This window comes from Akebia trifoliata, chromosome 11 (assembly GCF_017979445.1).
Source record: "Akebia trifoliata isolate Shusen 1 chromosome 11, ASM1797944v1, whole genome shotgun sequence".
In the NCBI taxonomy this organism is placed as follows: domain Eukaryota; kingdom Viridiplantae; phylum Streptophyta; class Magnoliopsida; order Ranunculales; family Lardizabalaceae; genus Akebia; species Akebia trifoliata.
The window spans coordinates 47,349,086-47,376,082 of NC_141385.1; the positions used below are offsets into that span (position 1 = coordinate 47,349,086).

The window sequence follows — 26,997 nt, forward strand, 5'->3', positions numbered from 1 at the left end:
TAATAATCTGGAGAATAATACTTTCATTGAAAATAATGAAGAAAATCGTGAATTTCTCGTGAATTAAATGGGAGGTTGCTAACAAGGATATGGACCTACCCCCATGACAATTTTTACACCTTAATCAGGATACTCACCAAGCACATGATTTTTGAAGGGATTTCAATTGAAATCTGATGATCAACATGAAGTAGTCGGCCACAGTTTTCTGGGCACTTGGGAAAATCATTTCCTAGTTAGAAAAGAAAATGATTCTCCTCCTATCACTAGGGGCTCAGATTTTTCTGAATGATAAACCGAAGGCAGTCAAATATTGTTCCCAGAAATTGATTTTTCCATGAAATATTTTTCTAGAAATGAAAAGCACCCAACTTACCCACGAGGTGCACTTTGGGCATCAATGATGGTAGCAATTGTGGACATCCAATTCATAGAAATCACCAATCAGATAGACTTTCTGGTATTATAAGTGGGCCAAACATTCATAAAAAAAATGGTGGCTGCAAGATATGCCACGTGGCAAAGAAGGATAAGGGTCTCATAAGTAGATTCTCTCTCTCTCTCTCTCTCTCTCTTCATTGTTTTTTCTTGAAATTCGGTTACATAAGTTATCAGGTATGACCATATAGATCTGTGATCGTTGGATGCTTTTGTGTCTGATGACATTGCACACCACCATCGTTGGACCAGATAAATCTGTACAACAACGGATAACTTAGGAAGTAGTCCACTTCAATCGTGGCCCCAAAAACTCTTGCGAGTGCCACATGTCACGATTTGAGGCTTATGATAATTTGTAGGCGAGTGATGAAAAATGTTGAAAATAAAAAAGACCTTTCGAAGAACTCATCTGACCTTTGTCATAAATGTATGATTCCGTGCTCTAACGCACATCATCGTTAATAAGCAACGAAAAGCTACTTACATCTACATAAGTGCACGTGGCGCTACGCAACTCATTTTAAAAGCTACCTTAACGGAAAAACTTTTGCTCAAAAAATTGTTTTTGCACGTAGTGCTCACCAGAATCCAGATCCACCAATCACATGAGCCCGCGTGTAATCAATAATCCCCAATTTACAGAACTACCCTGACTATACTTGACGTGGCATGCACTGGAGAGTCTGTGAGGATTGTGAGCGAAAAATCACTCTTACCTTAATTTCCCTTACCACTAACTAATCTTTGTGTGGGCCTCTCATCGAGCTCATCTGATCCGTCGATCTTGGGCATGGTAACATAAGAGGTATTGGGCCTGAAATGTTAGGTTATGCAATGGGCGGGACTTGGGCCTAAGACATGACAAAGCCCTTGTTGTTGTATACTAATTGTACTGCTTGGCTGAAAATTACCAAGAGATTGGATATGTGTCGCCTTGATACAAGTGGAAGTCTGAGATGATTCCACCAGGTTAAAGCATGATAGTATTAGAAATGCTAATGATTTTCTGACTCGAAAATTTTCACTCGATCTGTACTTAGCTGATGTGGCAATGGCACATAACCTAAAGGAGCACAATATTTGTACAAGTGTTTGCTTAACCTTGATTGGGTTAGTAAGATATATTATATAACAATCAAGATGTGTGGTAACTGTGTGATAGTAGTTACAAAAGATACAAATATTACAACTTATCAAAGAGAAAATCTTTGGGAGATACTAACAACTATAGCTAAAGGCCTATGATCCCGTGTGACGTACTATGGGTGTGTTATTAGAATCGTTGATTGTTTTCTTGTGTATCTCAAAGAAAAAGATTTATGATTTTATGCCCTTGCCACATCAGTCATGTACAGACCGAGTGAAGATTTTCTAGTCAAAAATTAGAAAAGCAGTATAACATAGATGTCTCATTAAATGCATATAATGAAATCTAGCTCTTATTGTTTACCCCTACGCATTGAACGAGTTTTTGTTTTATATCAACTTCATACGACATTGTGCTGACGTGGTGGTGTGTACGGAATCATAAATGCTTTTCACTCATATCTCGAGGAAATATGTACGGATTCATGCACACCTCTATGTAGGAAGTCAGTGTCACAAATTTTTTATTGAATCGAGAAATTAAATTGTCACGTTTCTAATAAAAACGAGCAATTCTAATAACATTTGTAACATGAATACCTTTATAAAAACAAATGCAATTTCCACGTGAATGATTTGAGAAGATTATTCTAAGTTTTATTTTATTATTTTAAATATCTTTGATCAAATGAGTTTTTAATGAGGAGAAATACTTAAAAAAACCTCTAAATATAGGGCATCTTGCTAAATATCCCCCAATTTTTTGTGATAATAATCTTTTTACCTAGAGTATTTTTGCTCACATCTATTTTCCTTAAATGGTCAGTGTGATACATTGTGATGATTTGTAATGGTGAGTAACAAAAAAGAAAGACTAATGATAATCTGACTAAAAAATTTTCACTCAATCTGTACTTAGTCGATGTGGCAAGTGCACCGAACTATAAATCTTTTTTCTTGTGTATCCCAAAGATTAGATCTACGATTTTTATGCATTTACTATATCAACCAAGTAAAAAAATTTGAGTCAGAATATCGCAACTCAAAAAAAAAAACATATCCTCAATTTCAAAGATTTAGATATATTTTTTGATTTAAATGTTTATTTCACTATTATTGTATAGTTATATATTCGTTATTATTTTTTTTAAGTGATAATTTCATTACTTTACTAACCTGAAAATAATAAATTTGACATTTTGAAAAATCACAGAATTCATCAATTTTGAAAGTAAATTTGGTATTGATCTGGAGACTTAGGTATCAAATCAAATGTTCTAAGTAGTCCAAATTCACTTTTGAAGGGAAACATCTATTAGTTGAACTATAATTTAAAAAAAAAATTGGACCCTTATTTGAGCACTTGTTCCAAATAGGCCGGCTTCCCTTACTATTTGCACCCTAATAATACAAAACTTCCGTTATTCTAGCTTAATTATTTGCAGAAAAGCTGCAGAAACTCTTACATTAAAGTATACAAAGCTGGCCTATCTCAAGACGCACAAACAAATCTGCATTCACGAGGACATTATCGTAATTCCAAAGACATCAATAAATTAATAAAAATAATTAATTAATATAACGTCAGAGAAAGACGCCTGTAGTGCTAATAGGTAGTCAGTCGTCACGCGGAATTAATAGAGAAGGACGCGTGTCGAAACACTATTGGGATACACTAAATGTAGGTACGCGTGAACGTATCTATAGGAGTAAGCGCGGCTCGTTGACCTAAGTGACACAACGGAAAAGCTGAAGATACCGACAACTGTTAGAATTACCGTTACCTTTTCCGTGAATTGGACTCTCACACCAAGCATATAGCCTCCTTGACAGAAGGGTGATTTGGACATATCCCTCCATTGTTTTGGTTAATATCAGAGATACTCTTATTATTCTCAAATTTATGACATACCCCTTGACCTTGATTTTATAAAAAAGGCTAATGTAAAATTACTCAAATACCCTTCTCATCAACCTCTAGAAAAAAAAAAAAAAAAACCTTTGATTTTTTTCCCTACAAATCAATCATCTTTCAGTACTTTTTTTTATTTTTGATAACTGGAAATCCCTCTAGACAACCCAATTCATAGACCATGATCTTGCCTAAAGACTAGTCCTAGGATATGTGCAACGCCCCCTCACACACCCTAGATAAGTAAGGTTGCACTCTCACAGGTGGGACCTAAGGAATTAGTACTCATATTAAGTATCGAACTCATGACCTCCAAGCATTAGTTGCTTGTCGATTTGAAATTTCCATTGAACCAATCCATTGGAATTATCATCTTCAAGTAATTAGTATCTAAGATAATCTATTTTTAACCCTTTCTACCTTAACATTCATAAGAAAATCAATTATTCACCCCAAAAATCCTATTGTATTATTTATATTTGAAAGTTGAAGAAATTATCATCGTTCGAGACTATTCTAAAATTCTTTCATGTCCAAACTATCAACCTCTTGATAGTTTATAAATTATTAAATCCATTCTTTTCATTCTTCAATATATCAAGTAAAAATCCATAATTTTCTACTTAAATAAATCCATACCTATATTTCTTTCAAAATTTTATCTTTTTCTTGATTACAATTGCATTTTTCTTTCAAAGAGAATATCAATGAGTTTATCTTCGTAAAGATTATCAACAAAGGCATTTAAGTCATTTTATATTATTCACTATTACAAAACCTATTTGGAGGAGGTATGTCATGAGTTTAAAAATATAGGCGAGGGGTATCACTAATATTAACGAAAACGTGAAGGTAAGTTGAAAATTATCAAGGACAAACCCACACGATCCATTCGACGCGTGTTTCGTAATCCGCGTGCCACGTAATCCAACAAAGGCAGGAATTTAATAAAACTGATTCACGTTGGAGGCAGGGGCGGCGGCTAAGGACAGTCAAACCTCTTGTTGACTGCACCGAAAATTTTCAATCCCTTTGCCGATCTTTTAAACTCCTCTTCTTCCCTATAAAACCCAACTCATTTCCTTCTTATCTTCTTCAAACCACACAGAGATGGCTCCAAGATCACAGAAATCTAACGGCGTTAAAAGGGTTAACGTTAATGTTAACGGCAAGGAGACACATTATAGAGGTGTGAGAAAAAGGCCATGGGGACGATACGCAGCGGAGATCCGAGATCCAGGAAAGAAGAGCCGTGTCTGGTTGGGTACGTTCGATACGGCTGAAGAGGCGGGGAGGGCTTACGACGCGGCGGCACGAGAATTTCGCGGCTCCAAAGCTAAAACTAATTTTCCTCTACCTTCTTCCGAGATTATTAACAATCAGAGCCCTAGCCAGAGCAGTACGGTTGAGTCTTCGAGCCGCGATGGCTTCTCAGCTGCGCCTGTCTCTCCTCCGCCATTTGATCTTGATCTTATCCACCGCAGTGTTGCCTCTTCCACCGTTCGATTTCCCTTCCAACAACATCCTCAATTTTACTTCGACTCGATCGTACGGTCAGAAATGAATCAACATCATCATCATCGGCATGGCTTTTATCCAGCCGCCGCTGCTTTCAATGTTAGTGGCGTCCATAGCGATTCTGATTCATCTTCCGTCGTTGATTTTAACAATAATCACAATCACGGCTTGGCTAAAAGAGTTCTTGATTTTGATCTTAACTTACCTCCACCTCCGGAAGTTGCATAATTTCTTCGGATTTTGAGATCTTTATCTGCGAAGATCGGTTACTCAATTTTATCTTCTTTTTTTTTTTCCTTCTGTTATCTGTTTGCTTTTAGGGGAAAAAAAGAGTAAAAGAGAGATCAGAACTCAGAAAGATTTGATGTAAATATGTGAGAGATCGATCTACTCTTATTTTTGCAACTTTGAGAAATCTCAAAATTTCGCAATGTTGTTCTTCATCAATGAAAAAGTTATAATTTCTCAGTTTAATCCATTTGTTTTTTTTTAAATTCTGATTCTCAGTTCTGACTTCTGAGTTGTTGTCTCTTTATTTTTTAATAATTAAATTCAAAAATAAATTATGTTAAATCAAAACGTCCGATCTCCGTTACAAGTAAATTCTTAAGGTGGCACACGTACACAAAAGGAGGTTGGCCCAAATAGTACGGCCGTTGCACGTTAATAACAAAAGTACGAGAAGCACGTTAGTCAAACAACTTGAATTGTCACGAGGGAGAGAGCGATGCGTTGTGTTGTGGTAAGGTTGTCTTAGAGAGATGAGCCCACAAACATATCTCCGTGTCACGTGTTGACGTATATGTCAAGAATCAGCAACGCTAGTATGTGTATGTGTGTGAAAGAGACAAGGGTGGGGCCCACATAAGAAGGTGTTTTTTAATTTGAGTGATGATGGGTGCGGCGGCCGCTTTAGGTTGGGCCACGACTTAGTTTCGGAATCTACGGAGAAAATTTCGCCTCCTTTATTTTTTATTTTCATAATAGAAGGTACTGCTATTGGCACCCCAAATTTTGTAATTAACACCAGCAGAGGATAAAAATCACACACCCCTACCCTTGAGCATCTCTAACAATACTCTTTGAAATAAAGATCATATTTTGTCAAAAATCTGACAAATGTTATTTTAGTTATCTTAAAATTTCATGTGTGCTCCAATAGATTCAAATTTTTTTTCATTTGTTGAAAATTGATTCAAATTTTAGTAAAAATGATAATCTCACATTTTTTTAATTAAAAAATATGATCCGATGTCACAAGTTTCTAAAGAACGAAATTCTAAGAATTTTAAATATATATATATCTATTTAATCTTTGAATTTTAACTTTAAGTTTTGGTAGTTCGGTAACCGTCCATTTCAACAACTTGGATCAAACTCAAAATATATATATATATATATATTTTAATTTTATTGTGAATACGAGTTTTCCAATAAAATCGAGAAGGATCTTGTGTTCGATTGTTAATGTGATTATATATGTGGGCCCAACAAACCTTAGTAATTTTTGAAATCTTTTTAAGTTGGTAAGGAAGGCATTTTTATATCATATTTTTATTTATAACGAGTCAAAGGCCTTTGCTACATGTAACAAGTCATCTCCTCGATTTTGAGCTCGCTGCTTTGACTCTAACATCCAGTGAGTTTGTTGGATGTGAAAACGTGTGTTTCACTCTTTATTATAAGGAAAGTTTGACATCTAATGAGTCTCTTGGAGATGCTCTTCGTTGCCACATTTACTGTTGTTTGAGCAATGATTTCTCCCAATCATTTGGCTTAGGGGTCTTGTGGCTCAAAAGTCGATACTAACAAGTTGGGAGATGCAACCCAAAAAAAAATTGGTGCAGATTAATTAAAATCATAGAGTATCACAGGCGTAGTATATATTAGGGAGATAATATTTTCATTAAAGACAAGGAATTGAGATATATTAGGAAAATATTTTCGTAATTGAAGAATTCTGAAAGATGGTCAATATTCTAAAAATTGGGAGCAAATCAAGTAGGAAAATTCGTGAGGGAATTTCCCACGTAACCTCTATAAATAAAAGTCATGCCTAACACAACGTACGCAGATTTTATCCCTGATAGCCTTAATTCGTCCAATTTTCTAATTGAATATGAGCCCAAAGCAAGGTACGTAGATTCCATCACTGATAACATTACTCCGTCTTATTTTCAAATTGAATCTAAGTTAGTCATTAGGATCAATCACGACATTTCAACAAAGCTCTAGAACTTTGTAATAAGACTAAAAATTACTCCAACAACACCCCAACTAAATTTAAATACTAACATTAATAAAATGAGAATATCATTCCCACTATAGAAAGGAATATTAGGTATGAATATTTTTATTTTATTTTTATGAAAAAAGATTGAAAAGTGAAAAGCACGAGATCGATAGTAGGAGGTTAGGATAGACAATCATCGTTTATGTCAACTTATTATTTTTCATGGGTTGTTGTCGATAGTGATAATTCATGAGTCTTTTATATTGTGAAACTATAATAAAGAAAATTTTGAATTCCTCTTATAAAAATCATGTAAATTTTAGATAAAAAGTTGTGATTAATTTAAGTAATTGGAGTGTAATAAGTAAAACTTGGAGTGCCAATAAAGTTTCTCTAAAGAGGACACACACACAAAAAGTGGGTGTCTTTCTCTAAATAAAGTCTGAGACGCTCTCTATTTTTTTTTTAAGTAAAATAAATATTAATGTAAATAGATGGATGACGCGTGGATGACTGTTTGTGGTTTGTGAAGGTGCCGTGACGTGTCTGAGAGTTTGAATTAAAGTGTCAGGGGTGTGGTCCATTTTTTTTTATGGGATTGGGTTGCATGATCCTCGAGATGCGCAACGTTACGTGCGATTGAGGGAACAATAAAGGCAATCGTCAATAAGGGTAAGGAAGGTTGCGAGTGTGGGCTGGCAGCAGCCGCACCGACATTTAAAAAGTGGAATTTGTTGGCTCGTGAGGTGACCGTACGCTGTTTCGGCGCAATTTAGCGTGCTTTTTAGCTTTCATTACAAGTAGAGAATAGAGATTTTAATTATTTGTTACAGCACTAAAATGCATTTTAGTCGATTAAATGAGTTTTGGCGATTACATTAGGAATATAAAGGTGGACTTGTAAACCATGGTTTTAAAACTCGGTCTCGCATCTTATCTCGTCTCGTCCATGCTCGATAACTTGGTCTTGTGTCTTATCTCATCTCGTCCATGCTCGATATCGAGTTGACTTGAATGATACGTCTCATCTTTTTTGAGTCATTTCTTTTCGATTTTTAGATAATGATTTTTAATTATTTAAAATTTTTGACAAAGGAGATGAAGTTTTCACTTTATTTTGGATTCAAACCCTTTGTTCTCTAGTTCACTTGATTGAGAAGAGAAGCAAAAAATCGATAGGATGAGATTTTCTCCTGGATAGGGTTTCAATTATAAAAACTGTAAAACTCATTCTTTTTTGATATCTATGATGAGATTTTCTATGTCTTGTCTGAGACGTATCGTTCATATCATGAGATTCTGCAAAACCAAAAAATCTTGTTTATCTATCTCGTCCATGCTTGATATCAAGATGATTCAGGTGATACGTCTCGGTCTCAGATGAGTTTTGAAATCATGTTGTAGATTGTAGAGTATAATGGGCAATGGATTGGGTTAGATCTGTTTATCAACAAATTTGGTTTTTGATTGGGTCATTATCCAATCTTAAAATTATATTGGACTTGGACCTGATTCGGATCAGATCAAATGCGATTTAATTATTAAAAAAAAAAAGAGGAGTTTCTATTATCACATCATCTTTTGCTAATGCCAACCCAAGATTTATGCTAATTCTTTGGTGATTTACATATGGATTGGGGTGGCGTCAACAAAAGTTCGTGTAGCAGTAGAACATCTCTAAAAAATATTTAATATATTTTATTTGAAGACTTAGTAGTTGATCAGGAAATTAGGGCTAGCTATGGGTTGGGTGTGGGTCGGATGCAGCTATTTCCGTATCCTTATCAAACATTATATTCGGGATCCATATTTGATTTTTTTATTGACTTATGCAAAAGGATATTCATATCTGACTATTTATCAACTTCTTTTTAAAGGATATCTATATCCGACTTGTACCCAAATTTCAAACAGATATTCAAGTCGGATATATATATAACTCGTTGTGAAGAACAACCTAAATTTTGGGTTATACATATATTTTATTGTTAATTTACCGCAGTAAACTCAGATAAATAGATATTTGGGTTGGAGGGTATGCATATCCATATCCAACCCTAAAAGAATTGTGGATAAATTTACCCGAATTCTTAACAGTATAAAAATTTGTACTCTTACCCAAATAACTTTGGTAGCATGAGTTGGGTAAGTGGATATTATCTGATTCATTGCTAGTCTTATTAGAAATTGATCAAGACTTAGATGCCTTGGTCCAGAGTCGTCTTGGTCTTGAATGCAATCAGGCAAGATTCTTTGTTAGACTAACTCATCCAAGATTCGAGATGACTTGTCCAAATATAATTTAAAATATTAAAATAGTATATGTAAAGTCGGTTGTAAGCCGGGCAGGTTTATAGTTTTTGGTATAAAATTAGTTAATTTTAAAGATTGGCAAGATGTCTTAAACACAAATGTTCATCATAGAAGTCCATATGCACCTCTGCAGTAAAAAGATTATTTTAAGAAGGCCAAAAAAGTTTCTAGAATTACAAATGAGAACTCAATCATGGAATATTGCAAATTTTAAGGTTAACTTCCATTCAAGTTTTGCAATCATTGAACATTGAAATGTGCAAGCTTTTGGGCTGTCAATTAGGCCTGTAAACCAGGCCAATCCAGCCCAACAAAAAAAAAGGCTCTATGTCCTTGATCTTTAGCCTTCAAAGTATGGATGGGTTTAAAACTTTTGAGTCCACTAAATTCAAGTTGGGTTAAGGCTTGAACCTTCAATATATATTAAGTTAGGAATTTTGTTTTTTCGCTATTCATCTTTCATCAGTTGGTGTTAATCTTCTCTCCGTAAATTAGGATTTTGCCTTATGTGTATCGAATAATAGAAAAAATTTGCTCAGACAAGGTGGACCGACTTCGACACTCCAAGAGTATACATAGAGATTTTGTTGGCCATATTTGTATAACAGAATGTAATGCACATTGATTCTTTTTTCCAATTTCCAAAAAACAAAAATATGAGAACAATTCAATACTAATTAATCAGAACCCAAAACAAAAATATATTGTACTTTACTGTTCTTTTATTAATCAATTTTATCCAACATGATAAAAGCCCAGGCCCATGAATATTGGACTAGGGCTTCATCAATACAAGCTCGATAGAAATTTAGCCCATCTATTTAGGGTTTGGTTTGGGTACAGCTTGAGCCTGCCCATGATCACCCTAGCGTGCTTGCGAAAAATCTGCTTTCAACAACCATTTTATTAACCACTATTTCGCTTGCTCGAAGAAAAAAAATGTTCATGAAACATGCTATGAAGTAGCTATACCTTGGCTAGCAATCTGAACACTAACTTGTGCATGGTTTTAAATCTTGTCCAAGACCAAGATGACTCGTTCGAGTTGTCTCGATATCGTCCACCAACGAGACGTGTTGACAAGTCATCTCAAAGACATGGCTTGTTCTTATTCTAAGGCATTTTTTTAAATCTCATTTGAGATGACTCAAATAAATTGGATATCTCGTCTGAGATAACTTGGTCTTGTTCATGGACAAGTTTTAAAACCATGAATTTTTAAGGGACCAAATGATTAAATCGATGAATTAATTGGCAATTTGTTGATTAATAGCATGAATAGGGTAAAAATTTTACTCTTCAACCTCAATATTTTATTTTCTTCAACCTTTAAATCTCAAGAAAAAGATAGGGATTTTATGAAGGTTGAAGATGATGGATTTTTGGGAAGAGACCAAGAAAACTATCATTTGTATAGTTCTTGAAATATTTTTGAATTTTATTTCTTATAAATGCTTTCTCTGATTTTTTTTTGAAACTAAGCTGTTCCCAAGAGGCTTTGTAGATGTTTGTTGTAGATTTTTCTCTCTTCAGACTTCTTACTTGATCAGCAGAGAATGATTTTTTGACTTTTAAAAAAGGATTTTTAGCCTTGATATTCTCTTCAATCGGGTCTAAGTCTCTCTTGAAGATCCTTGTCTCTAGAGAAATACTTCAGAACTTCTTTTTCTCTAAAGGGAGAGCTTCCATCTTTTAAAAGAAAATGATCCAGGGCTTCTCCAAATGAGTGGAGCTTTGATATTTATAGATTTAGGGTTGAAGAGTATTTTCAATTATACTCCTTTCTTAGATCAATTTTACATAATTGGTTTAAATACTATTTTGTTATTAGTCTAATCCATTTCAGTAAATTTTGGACTTAATCATGGGCTAACATGTTTGTTGGATGTATGGGCCCAATACTTAATGTGGATTACTTGGACTTGATTGATTGAGCTTTATCTGCGAAAACTCAAATCCAAACCATAAGAATTTATTTCCAATCAATGGGCCCCAATTTAGGTGTGTGGACCCCACTTTTATGACTTTTAGGGACATTTAATTTTTGATATCTACACCCACCATCCAAGATGTGAGGGAAGAATCTATACAAAGATACGAGAAATTAAATATGCAGAGTGGTCGAGGGATGATAATCTCGAAACTGCTTTTGATGTTCTAGAGTGTGATTTTCCCCACAATCGCTATCTCCTAGAGATCCTCAATGTATTGCGTCGAAGCTCCATCATCTTCTTTGTTGTTGTCGGGCATTGATATGGTACCTATGATATCCTCCTCATATTCACAAGCAAGTGTGTGCACTATCACAAAATTCTTGAATTTTAAATTCTTCGAATAAGGTCCGACTGTTAAATTGATGATTTGTTGATTACTCGCCTAATATTGTAAAATTTGTTCCCTTAAATCTCAAAATTCCATCTCCAATCTTTAAATCTGAAAAAACAACATAGGATTTCTAAGGAGGTCATTATGGGTATAAGGGAAGAAACCCAGAAAAATCATTTGTAATAGTCGTGCATTATCATTATATAGAAAATCACTTGGACGAGCGGTTCGATTGAATTGTATAGTTAGAAAGTATTTCTCCATACAATTTGCAGAAAAATCTTTTTTTCTTTTCTTTTTGCAATTGTATCATTGTGATCTTCGCCCAAAAATTATTTTCTTGAGAGAATGATTAATACCGTCTTTAACATAAAAATATTCTCTAACCGAACCCGTAGAAAAATAATTTTCTCGCTCCCACCTCCAAAATTAAAAACCAACTTTCTTGAAAAATTTCTCGGTGAAAACAAACATCGAAAAATATTGATTTATTTTTCAAGAAATATATAGGAGTAATGTTAGGAGCAGTGGTGGATTTTTACATCAATTGCCCACCTGATGCAACCCGTCAATTTAATCCAATCTTAAAATCGATTTTAATTGAAATATCACATTGGTAAAAATAGAAGATATTGATCTAGACAGAAATAAATGGAGGATTAAAATTTGGTTAATCAATATCAAATATGTGGGATGTGCCTCGAAGATGATGATGATTTTCTTTCCAATCAAACATACCATAAGTTTCAATTTTAATAACATGTTGTGGGTCAGAAACCAATGCATGTGTGCCACTTGATATAATATTGTTCTTATAGACATTGTGGATAATTTGAAGGAAAAGGAAATAAGAGAGGAGGGAGAGGGAGAGATCTTTGTCTGGCTTTCTTTATAGTGCAATGTGGTCAGCTTTAATGGATTCGATTGGTGTGGGTTTGATTCTTTGGTCTTCTCTCACTTTATGACTCGGTCTGCTACCTTCCTATCTAAAAAGTTCCCTTAACGTGCCTAACAGGTAGGTCTGTTAATGGATCGGATCAGACATAAAATCTGATCCAGTTCGATCCAATAATTTTGGATCTAAATCTAACATTTGGATTTCGGAAACAATCCAATTTCATGACCTATTAATTCAATTCTAGATCAAATATGACCCAAGCTAATAGTCTTAGGTGTGATAAAATGAGGGATGGTATGTAATTAAATTATATAATATTATAAGGTGACATGCAAATGCACATGTATCAAAAGGGCTTACATTGGGTTGGCTCAATGGTAATTTCAGACTGATACACAGTTAATGCCCGTAGGACACTCTTACTTTCCTAGTGCGTGTGATGTGTGAGTGTTGCATGTGCCCTGGGGCTAGTCCTTGGACAAGACCATGGTCTATGGATACATAGATACGGGCTTGGTCCGCTATTTACATAGATACCCAGATATCCAAAAGAGAGAGGGGTGGGTTGTAATTTTCTTAGATTTTTATGAAAATGACCCTAATCGTATTAAATTTAAATATAAAATTGGAGTCATGTATGGTCACTTAAATTTTAGTTGGAATCACTTTTACTCCGCCTTCTCTCATTATAATAATAAAGAAGATAGTGTATTTAAATGTAAGAGTTGTATCTGTATTTTGTATATCAAACCGGATCAGATTTGGATCTTAATAGAGATATAATAAGAAAATATAGTTATTATTGCCGCCATGGTTTTTAAACTCTGTATTTCATCTCGTCTCGTTCAACTCTGATACCGAGTTGTCTCGGACAAGTTTTCCGATATGTTTGAGACGTCTCGTGAGACAAATCAATAAATTGAACTGTGACTCGTAAATCTCTATCAAAAAATGACTTTGTGAGTTAGTCTCGTTCAGCTTTGATACCGAGTTAACTTGAGCGATATGTCTCGATCTCAGACGAGTATAAAAACCATGATTACCGCACCATCTTTAACTAACGCCACACCAACTATATGCAATTCTTTGGTGACTTACATGGGAATTAGTGTGGTATTAGTAAATGTTGGTGTGGCAATAGCAGCTCTCTAAGAAAAAGCTAATGCAAGAATGGTCCAATCTAATATAGATTGGATCTGGATTGACCCAATCAAATCCAACTCTGATCCATATGACTGTCCTAACTATTAGGTTTATTTCTTGTCTGCCAAACTTGAATCTAGTCTCCTGGTGTTGTCAGTGGTGACAGGTGTGCCTGGTGGGTGGTACCCCTTCCACATTTGCTTTGACCCAGTCCAGTCATTTGTTACTTCCAATGTGTACCTCTCTTCTCTCAATTATGTCCTCTCACCTTTGTTTTTTGCCTTTTTAAGCAAAATGAGTGCTCTTCTATTAGGAAACTTACTTGAATGTTGAAGTTTTGTTGAATAGGGCTGTGAATGGGCAGGTTCGGATCGTGATAGGTTGAGCCTTGATCCGACCCTAAACATGCGGGCTGTACCTTATTCAACCATGTACTCTATTGGGCCTTATTAGGCTTTATCCAACCCTACCCTAATAGATTTGGTTGGGATTTTGTTGATTTCCGAACATTCGAAACTAGAGCTCGAAATGTCTCATTTTGTTTCGTTCCCATTCTGCATTTCCTTCTTCTCGAATCCAAATGGGTCTTCTCATATATAATAGATATAGAATCTTTTGAAACCGTTTGATATTTCTTTTTATAAAAATAGGAATTCAATCTCCATCATAGTTGAGAAAATGTTAGATGAAGGTAAAATTTTCATTTTATAATATATTTTAGTCATTTATTTTTGTTATTAAATCATATATCCAATTATATATAAAATAATGATTTTTTGACGCCCCCTCTAACATACGTCCCATCACAAAACCGTGCATAATTTAACATGAGATATGAAATACCATAACTCTTTTTATTGTGTATCCCTAGGCAAATGATCAATGATTTTGTGATGGGGGTGTAGGTCATAGGGGTGCTTTAGATTATCACGACTCTTGTATATATATACCAATGGGTCGGGTTGGATTGGTATTGTTAGGTCCTAACCTTTTATTTTTTCGAGAGGGCTAGGATGGGTCAACGAGCCCAATTGACAATCCTAGTCTTGAAGCAATATTATTAGACTTACATCATTAAAAAGAAAATGTGGTTGTTGAGGATAGATTCTTATTTATATAAATAATATATGAATGTAAAGAAAAAGAAAAAAAAATTATACATAAATTTTTTAAAGAGTTAATTTGAAGGATGATACGTTTATATGAGGTTTAGCTAATGTTAGAACAATTGGTTGTAAGATGAGAAAGTTTCAAGTTACAATGACTCTACCCAAGAAATTTGCACTAATCTAAACACCTTTATGTACATTTGTTATGGATTGATTAATAGTTCATACTCAAGAAGGGACCCCCTAATGTATGTCATTTTCATATGATGCACTAACTAGAAGTGAGTAAACTTCAATGTCTTGAAAATTGGACCTGTAGATGGTTAAATTGGTAAAGCATCTGGACCATGTGTCCTAACTGAATTTGGTGAAAGGTCAGAAATAAGAAACTTTAGTCGTGGTACCTAAGGTACCCAGCTCGGTTAAAGGGCAAAGCTCAAGCATCAGCTTTACCCAATATATTGATCGAGCCGGGTAGAATTGTGGGTTGTCTCTGAATCAACCTAAGTCAAGGAAGATCCCAGGAATCAACAAAATGGATAACGAAGTCCATGTGAATTTTTCCCTTTCTCAGCAACTTCTCCTAAAAGTAAGGAATCCCTACTGGAGATCCTTGAAGATCAGGGATCTCAAGGAGATTCCTTATTTGAAGAGATTTATAGAAATAACTATAAATAGAGGAGGAAACTTAGAGGGAAGGGGTTTGAAAGGTGAGAGATTTCATTATTGATTAACTTGAAAGCTAACTTAATCATCGAAGGATTTTAGGCAGACACCGCACCGGTTTCATCACTGAATGGAGGAAGCAAGGAACGTAAGGTGAGTAGAAGAAGTTGAATTGTCAAAGGTAACTCGAAATCACTTCTACATGACCGATAAACTAGATTCGTAAGAATATTGGTTCAATTTGGTTCAAACAAAACCAACTTATATGAAAGAACCATATATTTTATACAATTTGTGATTTAAGAGTTGAAGGATCAATCATCAGATGTTTTGAATTAATCAAAGGTACACAGTTTGAAAAATGAAACTTTTTTTTAAAAATTCTTTAATAATCAAATATGAATTGTAAAGATGTAATAGAACATGTGCATAACAATAAAAGAAGATAACCTCGAAAAAAAATCTTTAATAATTTGTACTGTAACTAGATCGCCTACTTTGAAGTTTATTGAAATGACACTAAAAATTATCTTTACATCCTAAAGACTAAAGGATATATGTCAAGAATGTTAACGTCCAAGAGTTGATTGTGTGTTAGCATTCTCTACCACATTCATTTACCAATAATACTTTTTCTCATTTTGTCTTTTATTGAAAACAATAAAGGTATGTTGGTCTTTTAAATAATAAATGTTTTTTTTCATTCAAATTCAAAACTAGAATAATACAAGGATATATTAGACAATGAATTTTAATACAAAATCCATATATGTTTTAGTTAGGACATATCTAATGATGAGTAGTAGTTAAGATTAATGGACAAGCAATAGCCCAAAGTGACTAGTTTTGTAATTTAGGTTCAATTATTTATAAGGATAAAAATTAGATTGATATAGCAATAAGACGAGTCATGTTTTATAAGGCTGGATGTTCAAAATGCATAATTGAGATGTGGATATTAATTAAGATGGATGAACAATAGGATTATGTAATGTTAAAAATGAGTAAATTTGAGAAAATTTATGAAGAATTCTAATAAAAGATAATAATTTTATTTTATTTGAGATGGTTTTGAGTTTGGATACAACAAAAAATAAAAAAACAATATCAATAAGAAAAGAGTTATGTCCAAATCCAAAGTTCTAAGAGAACAAAAGAAGTATTGAAATAATATTTAATGGGGATAAAGATTGTAAAAATATATATTTATATAATAAAACACAACGGTAAAGTCTACTTGTAGGGGATAAATGTTCTATCCAACCACAGTACTCACTATTGATTTTATTTACTCTTCTCTTCCCTCACTCCCTTCATTTTTTCAATAATACCCTCAAGCTTTACTATCATTCTTCTTTTATCTCATTAACCCTAAAGATTTTTTAATAATACCTTTCTAATTTGATTATTTTTTCTCTTTTACCCCCTTAACCCCTAAAGATGATGCTTATACTGTAGGCACGAGTGAACTCTATTATAAATATAATTTAGTTTCGTATGACTCATGATTGAGATAAATGGTGAAATAAGATGCAAATTCATAAATCTATTAATTAAAAAGTTCTAGATACCCATATGTTGGATTTAATTAAACACGAGAGACAAGATCATTGGTAAGATCAAGAATATTAATCGTATATCAAATCACTGCAACCCACTTTTGGATCGTATGATCAATCTCAGAACAATTACATGTCGGTTTAGAATAGTGATTATCTATTGGATCGATCCTAAATTATTCTTGAACCGACCCAATCCAAATCAAATCCATCGATAGCCCTTTAAAGATGTACTCCATACATAAAATATTGTTTATCTAAATCAAATTAGAAATTAACAAATCCAATTAATGTTGGGGAATAATTATGGGATGTTGTGAAGAAGATCCCTTGGGAGACTACACAATCCCTTTGGACCCAAACCATGCTTGCTTTTTTGCTCTTGCTTTTTCTCAATAGCTGAGGTGCCCAACACATGGGTCATGGTCTTCATGTGCCATCCCAAAGCTCTGACACACTTACTCTTAACTGTTTTTCAAGCCAAGCATAGAAGAAGAGGTCTAGGGCATAAAGGGTGTGGTGGTCTTTGGGAGGATTAGATGTAGACAACCACAAGGTTGCTTTTGTCACTTTGTTTTGAAACTTCTCCAATAAGATTGATGATATATACTGGCCCCACTAACTAATCAATCTAAACCGTACATTTAGTGGACCACCAGTCAGTGATTGATTAGATGTTATACCTCAATAGCTTAATTTGGCTGTCAGAAGGGCTGTCGGTGGATTGCTTTGGTAAGAGTTGGATCGGGTCTTTTTGGATCTCACTATTTGGGTTCAAATCGGATCTAACAATTGGATGCAAATTTGATGGTAGGCTATTTCATAGGGATTTGTTTTGTAAGGAAATCCCTAAAAATATCTTCTCATCTGAATGCCATCAAATGTTGTTTAAGGCTAATATTTTCATTCGTATCTTTAGAAAAAATCATTGGTTCTACACATAACACCATGTCAACACATTATTGTAAGAAGTCAATTTAGCATATTTCATTATCAAATTGCATCGTTAGCAAATCAAGACATAATTGATTCAAAACTGATTCAATAATATATCAAATCAGATCTTTACCGGGTCACAAATCTTATTCGTGAAACATAATTTGATTGAAATAGATTTTGGGACTTATACAATCCATTAATAGTATATTTAATAAATAATAGCATCACAAATTAAATATGAAAAGGATTTTCAAAAGAATATGATGAATAGAATCGATAAAAACAAATATAAACTCACTCTCAATAATAGAAGACGATTTTAGATATAATGAAATTGAAGAAAAGATTCACTTAACTGTTCCCAAATTTTTTGGGATAAGGCTTTATGTTATATAAACACTTATTAAAAGATCTCACCATCTTATCAGGTTAAAATCTTAATTAAATTAATAATTGAGATTCCTAACCATCCAATCAAGTCAAGAGGAGTACTATTCTCAATGATGCTGTGATGTATTGAATAACTTTATCTTTTTTACAATAAAGTGCACAAAACTAGGGAAGTAAGATATGTTGTTTCTTACTGTCGTCTTGGGTCTTGGGTCCCTTGGGATTCCCTCTTTACTACACTTCAATAAAAGCTTAAAGGACTTGTTATGTAGTGAGATTCAGAGTTTGTTTATCTTAAAACTTCTTCTTCTGGTGGGTGGGTTTGGCTTCCTCTTCGTCTTCTTCTTCTCTGTATTTTGTACTGTTTTATTTCTTCTTATATAACACATTATATCTTACAGTTAAAATCATCCCTAGTAGTACTTATAGTTAGAGGTGGTGGTTGCATCTGTTTATGTTGCACAAATCTCGAGGAACATCCAATGGTGTGGGCCTAGAGAGTGTCTGTTGTGTGGGTTTTTATTATTATTTTAAAGTGGACCCAAAACATGAAATTAAAGGAATAGTTCATGGTTGTAATAAGTAAATAGTTATTTTCTTGTAAGTCCAATTTTATTTACAGTTTCAACCATGAAGGTCTCACGTCGTTACCTAATCTTTGTCCTTTCAGTTTGTTTTGACGATTCCTTTGAGAAAGAATGTTGGGTGACACTGAGAATAGGTTTCTCTCTTCTACTACGTCACAGGTTTGTTTTCTCTCTCTCTCTCTCTCCCATAGTTTTAAAACTAAACGAGTCGACTCAAAAACTTGGTTCCAGTCCAAACATTCGATTGAATTTAGAACCAACTCGTCACCAAACTAGTTTTAACCAATTTCCTGAGTCAACTCAAATTATAGAGTTATATTTAATATTTTTCTGGAAGTAAAGATATTTAGCACAAATAGATGTAGCTTTTCCAATAATTACATATCCGGGTACGTTTGAAAATATTTATGCAAGTGTTGATTTATTTATGAATATTTGTAGATAAGTTTGTTGACGAAAATGTATATAGGTTGAACGAATTTTTTTATAAATTTACTTTTATACACCATTTTTTAATTGGAATAAATAGTCACTATTTTAATTTAAATTATATAAAAGAGTAAGTTTAGCCCTTACAAACTTGGTAAGATTTCAAATCTTACTAAGGGTTGATGAGCTCACCTTGTGGCATTCAAAAACATGATCCGATGCCAGATGGATGTATAGGACGAAATTCTATCAACTTAAAAAACAAACAAACAAACTTTTAAAAGCCTATTTTTCACTGTTCAAATTTTATTTTTATTTTGGGAGTTCAGTAGTCATTCATTTTCAAAACCTTGGATCAAACCTAAAAGAATTATTTTTTCTGAATTTTTATTTTTTTGATTTGATTTTCCATGAAATCTAGAGGACTGTGGTGTTGGATTGCCAATTTTGTAATCTATTTGAGCTCAATGACCCTTAAGTAAGATTTGAAATCTTGCTACTAAGTTAATAAGGAAAGTATTTTTTTATATAAAATATCGAAAACCCATCGTAAGGGGAGTCGGAATTTGTTGTTAACAAAGAAGAGTGCTAAATTGATAAACCATGCAATGAGGCCACGTGTACAGAGAAAATGGTAAAATTCAAAACCTTAACAACTTCTCCCTCAAGTTTCTCTCCGTCTAACCAATCACATGAAGTTTTTCCATACACGCGGCATCATGCCATTGGTTTAATAGCTTAGCGCTCATTTTCCTTAACATCAAATCTCAATTCTCATAAGGGTATTTTGATAATTTCCTCTAAAATGGTATGTATTTAGAAATTTAATTTATTGTTATGCAAAGGCACAAAGGTAATTTTAAATTACACCCACATATATCACTACGTGAAAAATAAAAAAGGAGTAAATTCGAGGTCAAGGTCCATTGAATTTGGTTAAATCCAAGTAAATTAGCAGATTCGACGGACTTTGACGAGGAATTGGCCCCTTTTTACATAGTAGAGGCCATGCTACACTGACTATCGATTTTACTTGAATGTACAATACTCTTATCTGATGATATAAAAACATCTATAGTTCTTTCCACACCACCACTTCATCGCAGTGCTGGAGGGAGTGTTGTAGAAAGTCAGTGTAGTATTTTTATACATGTGTAAATCGACTCACGAGTTGACTCAAATAGGAGAACATCCGAGTTTTAAATCTCTCTCTCACACAGATGCACATGTACACTTTTGCTTCCTCTCCTACACACCCCACACACACAGTTTGTTTCTTAGCTCTTGGAGAGGAATATTATCTCTGGTTGTTATTTACTTTTAACACAACTTTCCATTTCTTTTCTATCCCTTCCCCCATCTTTATGCAGCAAAATGAGACAGTGTTGATGTCTTCAAGTGGTGGTAGAGTTATGGATAAACCCTCTCAACACCAACCCCTCAAATGTCCTCGTTGTGATTCCTCTTACACCAAATTCTGCTACTTCAACAACTACAGCTTATCTCAACCTCGACACTTCTGCAAAGCTTGCAAACGTTACTGGACTCAAGGTGGCACCTTACGAAACGTTCCAGTTGGTGGCGGTTACAGAAGAAACAAGAGAATCAAGAGGCCTACACCTTCCTGCACCGACATCGCTACATCACTAGCTGCACCTACACCTACTCCTCACCATATGGATGTCTCGGCTATAAACTATGGAAACTTATCATCTTATGGCCTACCCAATGATCCTTCTTACACTGACCTTCAATTTTCGGGGTTTAATTCAAGAACTTCTAATGTTTCTTGTATTGGGTATGATCATCAGCTTCAATTGAGTGCTTTAGGATTAAGTTTTCCGATGCTAACGATGAGTAGCGATGCACATGATGATAATAGAGATGTGATTACGCCTTCGAATTCGCTTCCCTCAAATTTCTCGTTGCTTGGATCTCCATTTCCATCATCTTCCTATGCTACAACTACTTCTTTATTGTCTACTAGACTTCAACATCAAAAATTGAGTTTTGGCGATTCGAAGGAAGCTAGACCCGTTAATCATTTTCAGGCCTTATTACCCTTCGAAGGCTTTCGAATGGTAGGGAACGGAGAGCGGGAGATGGTAACGAAAGAAGTAAAATTTGAAGAAGGAAACAATGGAATTGGCAACAAGATGGAATGGAGTTTTCCTTGCCAGAATCAAATCGAACCGATTGGTTCGTCTGATCCGTCTTTCTATTGGAATCAGACGAGTATTGGTGCTTGGCCTAATCCCAGCAATTCCTAATCTTGAGCCAATCCTTTGATCTAGCTAAACCAATACCCTTCTAGGGTTCCTCTCTCTCCTTTTGTTTTTTTGTCCTTTTAGGTCTTCTTAGTTAATTAGGTTATGTTTTTCAGTTTTTTCACTTTGTAGTGAACTTCATAGACACAATCGTTGGGACATCAAAGATAAGAAATTTGAAATCATCAAAACTATGATGGGAGGAGTTTGGAACGGATTGATCATGTCAGATCAAACATTACAACCTGCTATTTTTGTTTTCAAGGTTGAAAAAATGTTTGCTTTGAGAGGAAACTCCGATCCGAGTGGTCTCATCATCTTCATCAACAACATCATCATCGTCATCAATTATGGAGCTTTGAAGGGTTTACGAAAGATTCTTCTGATGTTGGTTGCACTTCCTGACCTAGTAAGTTCGGTTTTCCTTGCATGGCATTGCCATTTTTCTAATGTATTTGTTATAAGGTGGAGGTTGCGGTTTATCATCAGAGATGCCTGTTGTAGTCCTCAAAGAAGATCAGATGGGGAGATTGTTTTTTTTTCTTTTCTTTTTTTTTTTTTTTCTTCCTGTTTTCTTGTTTTGGTTTGTGGAAAAGGGTTGGGTATAGTAATACATAGAGAGAGGAAAATTTGTTATTGCTTGTGGGTGTTTTAGTTTTGTGGTTGGTTGGCCAATGTTACATTCAACTTTTGTTGTCTTGATCTTCTTGTTAAGGAATGGTTTTAGTTCACATTGTGATCCCTCTTAAACCAAATACATGGGGTGGGTGGGTGGGTGGGTCTTAGGGGGGGGGGGGGGGGTTAGTAGTTAATTAACTATATGTGTTGTCTATGAGAAATGGTTTTGGTCGACATTGTGATCCTTCTTAAACCACATATATGTGATATGTAAGATCATTATATCCTCAAACTATGAGGAATGATTTTAATACACATTGTGATCCCTCTTAAAACACATGTACAAGGTTTGTATAAGTAAATTTAGTATATGTTTGTCTATAAGAAATGATTTTGGTCGTCATTGTGACCCCTCTTAAAACATGTTTGTATGAGTTCAGCGTATTCTTGGTCTATAAGGAATAGTTTTGGTCCACATTGTGATCTCTCTTAAACCATATATATGATGTGTGTGTAAATAAATCTGTTGTATTTTAATAAGGAATGATTTTGCTTCACTTTGAGATCCTTCTTAAAACACATATATAAGGTTTGTATAAGTAAATTCATTATATGCTTTGTCAATATAAAAAACGGTTTTGGTCCTCATTGTGACCCCTCTCAAAACATGTGTGTACGAGTTCAACATATTCTTGATCTGTAAGAAATGGTTTTGGTCCACATTGTGGACCCTCTTAAACCATATATATGATGGGTTTGTATAGGCAAATTTACCATGTGTTGTCTACAAGGGATGGTTTTGGTTCACATTGTGATCCCTCTTAAACTATGTGAGTGCGCGCGTGTACAACTTAGTAAGTATTAACATATATCTTCATCTCTTAAGGTCTAATCTTTCTTATTTTTAGCTTATTTTGTGAATCTATAATTTGTTATTGGTAGATACACAATCGTTGAATCTCTTTCAAATCGATTATTTCATTGATGCATGTCGATTGTAAGTTTGTAATTTTGATTGCTAGCTAACCTTTTTATATATTGTTAATTTTGTTGTTAATGAGTAAAGGCATTGAGTCCATGACATGCTTGGGCTATGACTTCGTTTTTTATTGATCAACCAAATTCTTGTAGGCAAATTTGACTTTTGAAATCACTGTATTCCTTGGGTTGGACATTTTACAATGAGCTTTGTTACTTACACCTAATTCTTATTTATAATCTCACTCTAGAGGCTATAAAGTTGTGAATAATATGGTGATCATTGTCATCATGTACACTTTTATCCCTAATATTGGTGTTTATCACTAATCATATAATCTTCAATCAACTTTTTCTTTTATATATTTCTTTTTAATCACTTGGTTTATGTCATTTTCGATTTTCCTCATTCCTTTTAGAGTTCTTGAACTTGCGTCAAAATACTCATTCTATTGGTATTGTTATATATCTTTACACATGCATAAACCATCTCCAATGAATTTTTATTTTCATATTAATTGGAGCTAGTCCTAGATTTCCTCAAACATCTACTCATCTTCAATTTTTATCTTTTATTGTTAAGAAAAATTGATTCTAACCTTAATTAACTAGAAAACATTAATTGATACTAAGAACCTACTAAATATATTTTCTTACCTCTATCATAATATTGATCTCTATATATAAAAAATTTGCTATTTTTTATGGGATACGGTATGTTTCGACGTTTCTCATTTATTGTATTACTTTTGCGTTATATGCTTCGTCAACCTCTACTCAAACTCGTGAGGGATCATGGTCTCTGTGATGAGATTATAATATCAATTTGTTGTGCCTTGTACAATTATGTTGCAATTAAATGCTCTTTATGGTTGTATGCTTGTCTACCAAAATTATCATTATGATATATAGTTTGATCACAAATCCATCACAAAATCCTCATCACAAAGATTTGGGGTCAGCTTTTGTTCTCTCATTTTACTCTATTCAAAGCCACTTGTTATGTTATTTAAAGTGTATTCATATCAGTATTCTCTATCTCCATCCACGCTCGTTTGGGTCTTCCTCCAACTCTATTAGAACCTTCAACTTGAATATTTTTTCTAACTAAAATTGCAGTTGGTTGTTGATGAACATGCCCAAACAATCTCAATCGACTGTCTCTTAGTTTAGAGCCTAATGGAATTATTCCGACATTTTCTTAAATGTGTACATTTTTAATTTTATCTTTCAGAGTCTTTCCACTCATCTATATTGTGGATAACACTTTTTTCTAAAGAGCTTAATTTATTGACACATGCACATTCAATAATATTAATTAGAAATTAATTAACCTCTCCAATATAAATACTAGTTGATTGACAAAATCAAATAATAATTGAAAATCAACATAGCAATACATTTGGTTAGTTAAAATTAGAAATAAAATACAAGTTCATAAAATATAAGTATGGATTAAATTTATGTTAATCAAAATCGCAAATTTAAAAAGATAAAAGCTCGGAGTAAATTTATGATGACCAGAATCATAACATAGATCAACAAGGATCTTGAATTAAAAAATATCAGAACACTTCATGAAACTTATTGAGAGAAAACAAGAGAACACAAGTTTAGAAAGATAATTATATCATTTAAAGATTCACTACAAAAAACACAGAAAATATTTCTCGGAATAAATAAATAAAAAAACACATTTTTATTATTCAAAGAATAATTAAATTTATTTTATTGACAAGAAAGGTTCTTTTAAGCTCGGAAAATAACATTAAAACTTCAGTAATATAAACCAACTTAACAGATCAGTTCGATCGACAAGAATTAAAAAAAAAAAAAAATCAGCTCTGTAAGTTTGATTAAACTAATAAAACAAGATTCTTACACCACCTTGCGCTCTAACGCATCGAGTAAAACAACAATCACATCTCAATTAATGCAAATTGATATTTCGTAACGTATATTCAAGAAGCTAACTCAGATTTTATCTAAACAAAGCTTTTTACCTATTTGATTATGATTTGTCATGCTTAAACACATGTCTGTGTGACATAGGTTGTATTGTTAAAACTTGACAGCTGTTAGTACATTCAAGACCATAAATACAAGAATGACACAAGAAGATAGGGTTGGTTGATAAAAAATTGTGAACCTTTTTATTCTTCCTTAAGCAATCTCTGAAAGAAATTCTATTACATCCTGATTTTTCACTCATATCTGAAAACCTATATTGAAATCCATTACTAATTAAGTCACTAAAACCATTTGGAGTTAACACGAAACCGATGATAATCTCAGGCAAGAAGTAGCTGAAATTAAATTAGGATGATCAGACAAGAGGTTGAGCTGGATTTGCACAAATTTCAAGGGATGTGAGAGATTTAATCACCACACATATATCTCAACATCCTCATCTTTGGCACATTCGATTTTTTAAAATGAAACATAGTGGATTTACTGTCATCTTATTCCTGGTGTCAATGATAAGTTTACATTGTACACACTCAATCTTAGTTCTACTTATTATAAAGCCCTTGGACTTCAACAACTCTTTCCATGATTTCAGTTTTATGTTGATTCCTTCTCCACTCTCATTAACAAATATTACATCATATATATGCAAATCACATACACTATGGCACATGTCTTCTTGAGTATAAGTAATTACTTTCATCTATAACTAGGGCTCAACTTCTTGATCATCTCTTCTATGTTCGTATTTCTAAACTTTTTTTTTCTTGAAAACCCAACATCTTTCTTATTATTATTTTGTAGAAAAAATTCTTTGGTTTGATCATACAAGTAAATTATATAAAACTCTAGAAGCGGTTTGTCCACTTTATCTATCCATCCATCACTAATTTTATGGTTCATATCCTCTCCAAATTCTTCATCTTTATATATAATTGAAACAAAATAATTAAGAGAACTGATCTCTTTGGGGTATTGCTTATCATTTAATCTGAATTAATGTTTTCTCCTCGATCCTTTGTAGTGTCCTGACTATAGTTGGATTGTATATACATATATATTCTTTCAATTTATTCGTTTTCTATTTTCATCTACAAATACTACTAAATCACAAAAGCAAATTTTAGAGAATATTATTAAGATTCTTCTTGTTAACCTACTAACTACTCCAAAACATCGATCTGATGGAGAAGAGGAGAACTATGAATATAAGAGGGTCACAGGGCCTAACTGGGGTATTATGACACACCCGAGAATGGAGAGGAGGAAAATATCCACTCAAGAATTCTGATAATTTAATTACTCTAAAAGTCCTTCGGTTAGTTACAAATTTTGATTGGAATGATATCATGCACTACGTGAAAAAAGGGCTAAATTTGACGCCAAGGTCCATCAAATTTACCCCTTCTTTCACGTAATGTTTAACAAATTCACCCTTTTTTTCATGTAGTGATGGTTTTCACATGATATGTGTACTAGCAACAAGTGGGAATGCTATCTGTTTTCATAGCCCACCCTAATTGTATTATTTGAGGTAAGTAAAAGGCTAAATAAACATATTTGTCTCATCATTTCCATTCAGGATTTTTTTTACAATATTATGGCTACTCGACGAGTA

At 33.7% G+C, this 26,997-nt stretch overlaps 2 protein-coding genes across 2 annotated transcripts; both read left to right on the top strand.

The window, feature by feature from the left end:
* Positions 1–4,472: 4,472 nt before the first annotated feature.
* LOC147392205 (ethylene-responsive transcription factor 4-like) lies at positions 4,473–5,431 on the top strand. Its single transcript, XM_086417057.1, has one exon. It carries the CDS (start codon positions 4,550–4,552, stop codon positions 5,183–5,185), a length of 636 nt encoding a protein of 211 aa, XP_086273183.1. The 5' UTR covers positions 4,473–4,549; the 3' UTR covers positions 5,186–5,431.
* A 13,594-nt stretch (positions 5,432–19,025) lies between these two features.
* LOC147392206 (dof zinc finger protein DOF1.4-like) lies at positions 19,026–22,546 on the top strand. The gene is made up of 2 exons (XM_086457295.1): positions 19,026–19,278; positions 20,919–22,546. Exons 1-2 carry the CDS (start codon positions 19,231–19,233, stop codon positions 21,816–21,818), a joined length of 948 nt encoding a protein of 315 aa, XP_086313421.1. The 5' UTR covers positions 19,026–19,230; the 3' UTR covers positions 21,819–22,546.
* The last annotated feature ends 4,451 nt before the right edge of the window (positions 22,547–26,997 follow it).